Here is an 11,043-nt window from a genome sequence, read left to right as displayed (position 1 = left end):
ACAAGTTAACCAATGCATGAAAGACTTTAGGTGCTAAACTATTAAATAAAATGTGCTTAGCAACAATAAGTTAAGCACCTATGTATTGGGGTGGAGTTGCTAAGATACTTAATGCACTCAGCACCTTCTCTAAGCACCTTTGCATTGGAAGAGGTCTTAGTCCCACTTCGCAGGTGGCGGGGTTGTTAAAACACTAAGAGCATCTCCAACAGGCGCCGAACGCGTCGCGCGCAAAAAACTGCTTTGCTGCGCGCCCATCGCCTGGTTTGGCGCGGCGCGCAGCGCTGGCTCCAGCAGTCGCGCTAAAATGCAGCGCGCGCGCCGCTCCAGCAGCGCGCGATTTGCCGAGGCATTGTATATATGGCATTTGGAACATAAAATGAAGTTGAAACATTCAAAATGCGATGAACATGACATATAAAATTGCACACAAACAAGTTGATGAAGAAAAGTTCATGCCCACAAGTTCAAAATCATGCCCACAAGTTCATCCAACCAAGTTCAAAATGCAAATCAAATTCAATACACAAATGAAAGACACATCATTCCTCGTCCTCGTCTTCGTCCTCGTCCTCATCTTCGGAAGACGATTCTTCCGCCTCCGAAGATGAATCTTCCTCCCTCTCCTCATCGTGCACCGCATCACGTGAAGCTCCGACGGTGTTGGCAAGATCTTCAACGGCATCTTCATGGGAATGTGTGCGAGAAGGCACATCGAAAGACATTCCGCCCATGGCGGCCGAAGGTGCACCCATGCCTCCCATGAGAGAAGCAAAACTCATGCCTTCCATGGTGTCCATAGCGTCGGGGGGTGCTCCAAAGCCAGCCATGCCTCCCATTGCACCGCCCATGGTACCTCCGAAGCCACCCATGCCACCCATGGCGCCGAGGCCACCGCCACCCATGGCGCCGAGGCCACCGCCACCCATTGCACGAACCATGGCTCTTTTTGGATCAAGACTTCTTCACGGGCAAGATTGACATACTTCTTTTGCGTCGCATTGAGTTTAGATGTGTCCAAGAAGAACAAGTGCTTCTCCCACTCCAACAATCTAGTTCGCTCCTCATTGCTCACCTTCCTCTCCTCCAAAGCCACCCTCCTCTCCTCGGCCGCCAACCTCCTCTCCTCGGCCGCGGCATCTTGGTTCCTTGCCATTTTCCTCACCTCATTGGCTTCTTTTCTTGCCTTCACAATAGCTTCCATAGCATTTTTGAGCTCATCATCTCCTTTCCTCTTCTTCTTTTCGGTTTTGTCTTTCTTGCACCCATCCGGTCGCTTTGCCTTCGAGTATGAAACCGAGTTGGGTGTGGGGCTTCTCTTGCCGTCATCACTTGATGCATCCTCCTCCTCCTCATCATCATCCAACTTAATTGTTCGCTTGCGTTTGTTGCTCAAATGCAAATCATCCAAATCTTCACGCTTCTTCCATTTCTCATCATCCTTCAACACGTTATAGCAATGGGGCAAGGTAAAGACCCTTCCTTTCTTGATCTTCCCCTTCTTGGTTGTCCTCTCCTCTTCTTTGAACAAGTTTTGCGCAATGTTGTACTACATGAAAACAAAGCAAGTTAGCACCAACAACAAGTATGATGAACATGTATGAAATGCCACTTACTCTATCGTCCTCATTTGTGCCACTTGGGTTCAACTTGTCAACCGCCTTTTGACAGGCCGCCCACCTTTGACAATCTGAGTTGATTGTCGACCATCGGGACCGAAGTGATCTCTCGGAGCGGTCAATTCCACTCAAGTTGTGAACATCAAAGTGTTCTTTCATCCGCCCCCAATAAGCATCTCTACTTTGATCACCTCCAACGGATGGATCCCTCGACACTTGCAACCAAGTATTGCATAGTAAGATGTCATCGACGTTGGTGTAATTGCCCGCTCTTCCTTTCGGTGCGTCGACAATGCCCTCACCCTCCTTGTCCACGTCGAACTCATGGTCTTCGAAATGCATGTCATTGGTTTGAGACCAATGCGAATTGTTGGAGCCAACACCCATCGTTGACATGTATGCATCATCATTGAGACTACAAAGTTTTTTCAACAATGCAAATAAGCTATCTATATGTGAATGCATTGAAAAAATAACAAAAAATGAAAAGTTGGAATTTTTTTTACCTTGGGGGCATTTCATCGAACATGTTGTGCGCGTCGGCCGCCGGCTCAACGAGTGAGCTCGCCGGCGCTTCGGTAGCCGCCGCGCCCGTCGCACGCCCTGCAAGCTTCTTCCTCCTCGCCTTCGAGGTGCCGGAGCTGTCCGCCGCCTTGTTTCATGAAGAGGCCGCGCGCGAGGCCGATGGTCGGAGGAGCTCCGGCGGAGGCGAGGCCAACGCCACCCGGGCTAGGGTTTGCGGCGGCGGTGGAGGGGTCGCGGCTATAGGATGGGGTGAGCAGGGTGCCGGCGCGTGCGTCCATGGGGTGCAGTTCACCGGCGCCGGCGCACGCGGGGCGTAGGAGGTGGAGAAGAGAGAGTGCAGCGCGAGCGCTCGAGTGTGCCACGCGCGGAAGCGGGCGCCACAAATACACCGCGCGAGATAGCGAATCCGACCGCGTGCCCAACTCCTTATACCGCGCGCCCGCTGGAGCCACCCACCGGGCTGCGCGCGCGCTAAACTGTCTAAATTTGCGGCGCGGCGCTTGTTTAGCGCGCCTGTTGGAGATGCTCTAAATAAACTGTTCGTACTTAAGATTTTCAGTGTAGATGTAATATTTGTGTTGCGCCAGCATGCAGGGTTGGGGTTTAGTCCCACTTCGCAGGCGCGAGGAGCGACACCGCCAGCTTAAATAGCCGCGTCGTCCAAAAGCGGTAAGCTTCGGTCTTCATTGCACCATTTATGAAGGATATGGATTGTCACCATGAATCTTCTCTGCTAATATGTAACTATGAATACGTTAAATCATTTTCGACTTCTTCGTCCGAATTCGAAAGGGTACATACCCTACTCTTTTCTAAGTCTGGTGGCGGTGTCCGATGCCGGCGTCCAATGGCGGTAACCTGAGCGGCAAGGAGGGGGGGGGGTCGATATTGGCAAATTGACACGTGCTCAGTCCGACGTGGCAGACGCATTTGTATTCACCTCAGATTTAGACTGGATATGGGAACTCCCAGTCAGTTTGAGCATTTGGGCGGAACCCAGTTGGGTACTGTTTTTTTGGTCGGGGCAGCTGCCCGTGTGATTGGGGCGGATATGGGGTGTGATGATTCTGATAGCTTTTTGGAGTGATGTGCTTGATTGGACTATCCAGGACGTTCTGCATAGTAAGCCCACCCGTGCAACCTGTGTGAGCAGTGACACACGCTTCAAACAGAAAAGCCTAATGAACGGACGAGCTCACAAGTTTTTTTCTTTTTTAGGGATGAAGAAGCTCACAAGTGCGGTGGCAGAAGTAAGTCAGGGCCGACTGTTTTGTGCGCGCAGACCACAAGCGTTCTCTATACACCTATAGCAATTTCCTTCAACCTCGCCTGCGCAACATTTTGTTTCAAGCTCCGCCAATATGTTAAACATTTTCAATGATCGTGCAAGTCAAATGAAGAGGATATTTATGTGGATGGTCAAGCCAAATATCCAAACATAACCCTTTTATTTTCTTAAAGAAAACTGCTAGCTAGGATTAGTATTTGGGTTGCGTTGTACCTAAACACCAAAGGAAACAAAGAGGACAGGGAGAACATTTTCTTTGTTTGCAACGAAGGAGCCTTTCTTGATTAAGAAACATGAAAAGAAATCCTTGAAATTAGGGTTTATGATGATTATTTGTGGGGACTTCTCTAATCTGCTTAACATTACAAAATATACAGTACTTCCACAAAAAGTCCCCACTGGTTTCTGAAAGATACCTTTCACAGAATATGAATAAAGCTAAAGAGGAATATTAATATATTATTTAGAATTAAAAAATCTAAAAACCAAAAGCATGACTGGGCCGCATTACTGGGTGGCCCATAAATGGTTTTAGTGTTAATATGCATTTAATTTCTTCTTTCCTGTAGATTTTCCACTTGTCATAAATATAATTATAGTGGTGCATCTGCAACATTTCTCTGTCTAAGAAGAGTTATGCATAGTCTGGGCCTGTGCAACATCAACGGTGAACATCATAAATATTGGTACTATTCAGAGAAACATTGTCCGCGACTCAATTTTTTTTTCAGCTGTTCAAAGAATGTTCATGAATTTTTTACAGAATATTTATACAATGTAATTTAAAAACATTGTTTTGTAAAATTCAAAAAAATGTTTTGTGACATTAGAAAAAATGTTCTCATGATTCCAAAAATATGTTAGATAAACTTTATAAAAAATGATTATACGGTGCAAACAATCTTTACAAAAAATATTTGGTACCATTAGAAAAAAATCCAATGTGTCTTCGAATTCTTTGACATGTACTTGAAAATTATGTTCAACGTGTATTTAAAAAACAATTCGAACATTTATTTGAAAAAATGTTTATATAGTGTAAAAAAACTTACCATTAAACGAAACTCTATGTGTATTTGAAAAATGTCCATACATGTATTTGAATTTTTTTAACTTGTATGTTAAAAAACAGAGCCATTCATGCACATCAAGTTAAAATAGTTGAGAAGCTTGGGAAATTCGTTTCGCTACATGAATTTTTTTTGCTCTGTTTCTCTCGCAGAAAAAAAAAGAAACAGAAAAAAAGTGTTCGCTCCGTTTAACAGACAAGCCAAGAAACCTGCTGATTCAAAGTTCCAACACAAGACATAGAAGCCAAATTGTCAGTGGCATCGTTATTACATCAACAGCACAAACTAAAGACACGAACACTTAAACAGCATACATGCAGACGAACAGCCAATGCCGAGGGTGCAGGTAGCTACTTTATTTTCAGTCATCCCTAGGAGCAACGTAAAGGAAACGGAAATAGACGGAGTAGGGACGAACAGATCTAAGGGACGGCATGGATGCTCTAGCCCAGTAGCAAGCATCCATCGGAGGACGTCGCGCGGACTGGTGTTGCTTAGCAGGTCCGCTTGCAGTAGCACTTGCGCTCGACGAGGTGCGTGTTGCACTCGCCGTCGGGGAAGTTCTCGGTGCGGCACACGGCGGCGCAGTTGCTGTTGCTGAGGCAGGTGCCCTTGAACTTGTGGCTCTGCGACAGGCACGTCCGGGCCTCCGCCGTCTTCATCGTCCCCATCTCTGCAATGCAACCACAGCAAGTAATTATTAAGTATCGCTGAGCACAGATGGTCAGGAGTCAGGAACCATGGATGGGCGGGCGTACCTGTGGCGACGAGAAGGAGGAGGAGAAGGAGGACGGCCGGCGCGGCAGACATGCGACGAGTGGACGCCATCTCTCTCTCTCTGCTTGCTCGCTTCACACCGGAGATGCTAGATAGAGAACCGACAGAGCTCGCTGCTGCTGCTGCTGCTGCTGCGTCTACGTGGGGCTAGCAATGCGAAGGTGGTGCAGACACAAGAAGAGGCAGGGGTTTATATAGCCAGAGAGAGAGAGAGAGAGAGAGAGAGCGAGAGAGGGGTACGGTAGATATTAGTGGTGGTGGGCGGGAGATATCAATTCCACGTTGCCATGGCAGCAGGTGTCTCCAATAATTCACTCGATGCCGACATGTGCTTGCTCAGGCCGGCCGGGCTACGGCTGAGTGAGTGGAGCTCGTCGGCACAGCAGTGAATGCCGATGCTTTTCCCTGCCACGCTGACCGCTGGATTCATTGCTTTCTGCCAACTTTACTTATTTTACCCGCCTAGTCACTTCTTGCGATGAGACATGAGAGCCCGGAGCCAGCAGACCCGTTGGGACCATGCTAACGACAAGCAGATAGCCACCCCCTCAGCTGTGGCCATGGGCGGATCGCACTCGCTCCGAATCAGTAGTACGTGCATGATCGGCTGCAACAGTTGTACATAGGCAATCCATATGATCCGCTCCAAACCATCTAAGTGATATTCGCTAATATTACCTCAGTCCTAAAAAGATTTGTCTTACATTTATCTAGGTATGGATGTATCTAACATTAAAATGTGTTTAGAGTACATATGTATCTTAGACAAATTTAAGACAAGCTACTCCCTTGTCACGGGAACTACATTGGCGGACCCCAAGGTCGGCTCCGCTACAGCCCAGCCCAGGCCCAGGCGGGAGAGGAGGCCCAGCTCGCGTTTCATTGGACCGACCTGGAGCAAGTGAACCATATATACCAGGAGTGGGCGTGAGTTAGGGTATCGTTGGATCAGATCACTGGTGGCGCCGTTGGGCGATGTATCCTTCCTCCCACCCCCGGCTCTAAATCCTGATCCCCTTTCTTGCTGATTCAACCTAGCTACCAATTTGTACTCCGAGTTTGGTAATTGAGAGATAGATCGAGAGATTACTACCCAGGACCATATCATCTGGTATTTAGAGCCTCAAATTCCCACCCAAAAATGTTCCTTCCGCCGCAGCCGATCTGGAGAAGAAGAAGACTCGCAATCTCAAGCAGATCATGGCGGATCTGGACTTCCAGAAGCAGATGGAGGAGGCTGCCAAGGAGAGGAGCAGCATCGCGCAGGCGCTGCTCGGGATCCAACCCTCCCTCGACGAGATTGAGCCCGCGGTGTCGCAGATGGAGCCGCTGCTGCAATCTCTCGAGCCGGTGGTCAACGACCTGTTGGCCTGGTGTCCCGGGGTGGATGCGGCCGTCGGGCGTCTCCAAGACGATCTCGGGGACATTCGCGCGCAGCTCGCCAAGATCGTGCTTAGTGCGAATGCATCAGGGAAGGCGCTGGGTCCCTCATCCTCGACGATGGCGGACGCGTCGTTGCCCGACTCTGGCGCAGGTGGTGACGACCACAGGCAGTTTGGCCGCTGCTATGCAACACCAACTCAGGCCCTGCCACTTGGGGAACCAATCCTCAAAGCGCCGGTCCCGACCAATGGTACTTTCCGGACACCCTTTCCCTCCGTTCCTATTCCAAATCCATATGAACAGGGCAACACCAGTGGGTTCTCTGGTGGTAGATCGGGCACTACTAGGGTTGAATGCCCGGAGTTTAATGGGGACAATCCCACGGGGTGGAAAATTCGTCACTACTAGAAAAACGGCTATAGCTAATATGGACATTAATGGCGCACCATGTATGTGGTGCGCCACTGCTATATCGCAGTGGCGCACCAGATATAGGTACGCCATTATTGACCACATTACTAATGACGCACCTGGTGTGTGGTGCGCCATTACTAGTTTTAAAGAAAAGATAAAAAATTTTGTTAGCAGTGGCGCACCAGGGGATAGCGCCATTAGTAACCCTGGTTACTAATGGCGCATTCTTAGGTGGTGCGTCATTAGTAACCTGGGAGCAGCTAGATATTTTTGACAGCCACCTACCACACTCACTTTCCCCACTTCATTCTTTCCACCTCTACCAAGCTTGATCTTGGCTGCCTCCTCCTCCTCACCTCATTTGCACCATAGATTCACCCAAATTAAGTGGTTAAATTTCCTTTTTTTTTTGATAGGTAAGTAAGGGGAAAGCTTTCTTTATGTTCTAGATCTACTTTTTTTCTCTCTCCAACAACGTACACACTTTTTATGGCCTAGGTCTACGTATGTTTGTGGTGTTGCATATGTTTGTGTTTGCAGATACCGGTCATTCTGGCACGAACGTCTTCCCAAGGGGAACAAGTGCCCGACCAGTTTCGAGGAGGCGAAGAAAATCGTGTGTCCTCTGGATTTACCGCACGTGAAATACCATGTGTGCATGAACAATTGCATCATTTATCGGGACGAGCACATGGAGTCTACCATATGTTCGATGTGCGGCGTCACTCGATACAAGAAGAGGAAGAAAGCTCCTCGAAAAGTGGTGTGGTACTTTTCGATCACTCCTCGTCTGCAGCGGTATTTCGCGGATCCTAAGCTAGCAAAGCTCCTGCGTTGGCATGCGGATAGGGAGGAGAAGAAGCAAGAAGATGACGGAAATGATCCGGAGATAAATAAAAAAGACAAGATGCTGAGTCACCCTAAGGATGCGAGCCAGTGGCAAGCGTTGAACTTCGAACACCTAAGAATCGGTGATGGAGAATTATGCCGGATGCGATTATTCATGCAACAGTTATAACATAGGGTGACACAGAACTAGCTCCAATTCATCAATATAATGTAGGCATGTATTCCGAATATAGTCATACGTGCTTATGAAAAAGAACTCTACCCTCCCGTGGCAGTGGGGTCCAATATTTTAAGTTCATGTTGAATTTTTTTTAAACACATGCTAAACATTTAAAATAATAACTTATCTAAATAAATGTTTTCTATTTTGCAGAAAAATTGCTCATCCACTTATAAAAAATTCAAAATTTTAAAAATCATGCAATTATTTTCTAAATTTTATTATTAAAATATTCGTTATTATAAAAAGTAAAAACGCAATGCATAAAACCGAAGATTACTATAGAGACGAAAGAGAAAAATTGTAGAAACCCATGTGAACACTATGGCGCTGAAACCGTTCTCATTTATCGTGATCTGGCCCGAGACAGGACATTGGGCTGTGCTCTCCTGGACTTATCTCAGGGGTAGAGCTTTGTCTCGTCTGTTGGGAGACGAAACAGCCGCTCGCCTAAAGACAATGCTGGTTTTTCCTTTTCTTATTTTTATTTATATTACTGAAATGAAAATATATTTTACTTAATTTTTAAAAAATCATCATGCATTTAAAAAACTACACAAATCCTTGCACGTTGCTGTGGAAATTCAAGGATAAAAATGTAAACTAAATACAAAATCAAAATTTTACATAATAGTCATGTAGTTCCTCATGAAATAATATATAATAGTATGCACAAACAAAGAGCACATAGATAGAGTTTTATAGTTTATAGCTTGTGCTATTATCAACACATAAATTTTACTGTATACATGCCATCAGCCAAACTGTAGTCTCTAGTCATGAATTAGTCACATTGTGTCCATCTGGTATGAAAGTCAAATTTAGTATTAACATAAACAATGACCACAAAAGATCTTACTGTCAAATTTCACGAATGGGAAAGAAGACTTTAGAAAGCATACCTTTAAATTGCTTTGGGTCATTTTTTCAATAACATAGGATACATAAACCTTGGGAAAATGTGACAGAACCCTACAACCAAAATAGTTCAAATGACTTGGTTTTCTTTTTATAATCCATAAAAAACTGATTTGGTCGTGAAAAGAAATCCAATCACACGGTTTGATTGTATTTTGTAGTCAACAACATACAAAGATGAATGACAGGGGATAAAGCATACACACTTTTGTGATGTTGTATCTCTGTATGTTGTGGACCAGATGTAGAAAAGGTAGGATGGTCGGCCGGCCAGTCATTCGCTCTGGCGCTATTGAGGGCAATGAGCGTCGTAAAGACCTGGGCATAGTGAGTGAGCAACACATGGAAATGCCAAAAGGAGCCAGCCACATGCAACAACCAAATCTACAACTAATCTGGATGGTAGCATGGCATGGACAACAAAGATAGAGAACTGAGGAATTATGTGGCCTATGGGGAGCAAAAGAGACATGGATAGGATGCTCAAAGATAATGGAATGAGAAAAGGCGTTCGTTTCGGCTTTTGGAATCAGACGATCACATTAACAACGCGTGCATTCTAACCAAATGGTTGGACACGAAGTCGTCTTGGACATCTAGACTGGATCAAATAACGTCAAGACATATACATGTACCAAAAGAAACCTAGAATGACGTGGCTGCTTGAGAGTGCACGAAAAAAGGTAGTTAATGTTATTTGTGGCAGACTGCATGCTGGACCTATTTGATGATATGGATAGGTTGCATGTCAAGATAAATAAGATAGGGCGATGAATCTCTTAGGTATGTATGATTTCCTGAAGTGTAAAAACTGTTCTCACAACTTTTAAATATAAAAAGTGTTCATGACATTTAGAAAATTTTCATTTGGTTCCAAAATATTTCTCGATACTTTTGAAAAGTTTCAATACAATGTAAAAAATGTTCATGCAATTTTGCACAAATGCTTTTACCATTCAAGAAATGTTCATGAAATTTAAGATTGTTTGTAAAATATAAACATATATACATGTAATTTTAACAAAAGTATTTTGTACCATTAGAAAAATGATTGTGCAATTTTCAAAAAATGTTTATGGATTTCAAAATATGTTGGTGGATTTTACAAAAAAATGTTAATAAAACATAAAAAATGTTCATGTAATTTAAAACATATGTTTCGTACATTCAAAAAGAATTCTACGCGTGTTCGAATTTTTTAACATGGATTTTAAAAAAGTTGTCATGGTTCAAAAAATCTTCAACGTGTGTCAAAATAATGTTTCAGGTGTATATTAAAAATGTACAACTTGTATTAAAAAGTAGATATCTATTTGAAAAAAAAGAGAAAGGAAAAAAGAAAAAGAAAAAATACTGAAAAGAAAAAGTAAGAGAAAAAAATAAACTGAAGAAAACTGGGTAAACCAATTAAGAAACACGACAAACCGGAAAAAAGAAGAAAAAAACCCTGCTTGGACTGTTTCAAAACTGGTCTGAACCGGTGTTTAGAACCCGCCTAAAATCGCTTTCATGGGCCATCCCACTAATGTGAGTGTGCCCCGAGCGCCAGAAGCGAGGCGGACCTACGTCTCGCTATAAGTGAGATATAGGTCCCATGTTATCTCAGGCTTTCGCGGCAACCCTTTCTCTCACAAAATGAAAATTCACTTCTTTATGCTTCATTTTTTGCGTAGAACATCAAATTTGCAGATAGCTAGGTGTCTCCAAGGTTGTCACATAATGAAATAGGTGGATGGGGCAGAAGTACACCCAATTGGCTAAGAACGGACTGTATCCAGATTACTTCTGTACAATTGGCTTGCGACTGATTCTATGCACGATCAAGACATGATTGTGGGTTTCCTTGAGCTCCATGAGATCAAATTAGAGTCAAGGAAAAGTGCAAACCCGCTGGTTACCCATTCTGCGTCCGGGAAGCAGTTAAGCAGCATGGATGGAGACTTGCATATGGATAGTCCCATGTCATATTTATGATTCAAG

At 44.8% G+C, this 11,043-nt stretch overlaps 1 protein-coding gene across 1 annotated transcript; it reads right to left on the bottom strand.

Annotated features, from left to right (window-relative positions):
- Positions 1 to 4,689: 4,689 nt before the first annotated feature.
- On the bottom strand, positions 4,690 to 5,450 carry LOC125534586 (defensin Tk-AMP-D2). The gene is made up of 2 exons (XM_048697795.2): positions 5,261 to 5,450; positions 4,690 to 5,175 (listed from the first exon to the last, which is right to left on the bottom strand). Exons 1-2 carry the CDS (start codon positions 5,328 to 5,330, stop codon positions 4,997 to 4,999), a joined length of 249 nt encoding a protein of 82 aa, XP_048553752.2. The 5' UTR covers positions 5,331 to 5,450; the 3' UTR covers positions 4,690 to 4,996.
- Between the last annotated feature and the right edge of the window lie 5,593 nt (positions 5,451 to 11,043).

Source organism: Triticum urartu, chromosome 1A, assembly GCF_056163025.1.
Source record: "Triticum urartu cultivar PI428250 chromosome 1A, HENAU_Tu73, whole genome shotgun sequence".
Taxonomy (NCBI): Eukaryota; Viridiplantae; Streptophyta; class Magnoliopsida; order Poales; family Poaceae; genus Triticum; species Triticum urartu.
The sequence above is the reverse complement of the archived record's forward strand: the minus strand, read 5'-3'. Positions and strand labels throughout refer to the sequence as shown.

What these genes read in the sequence shown, in the direction of transcription:
- LOC125534586 (XM_048697795.2), bottom strand. Translation starts at nt 5,330, where the DNA reads ATGGCGTCCACTCGTCGCATGTCTGCCGCGCCGGCCGTCCTCCTTCTC. An exon ending in CCTCCTTCTCGTCGCCACAG is followed by an intron (nt 5,176 to 5,260) that starts GTACGCCCGCCC and finishes GTTGCATTGCAG; the next exon opens with AGATGGGGACGATGAAGACG.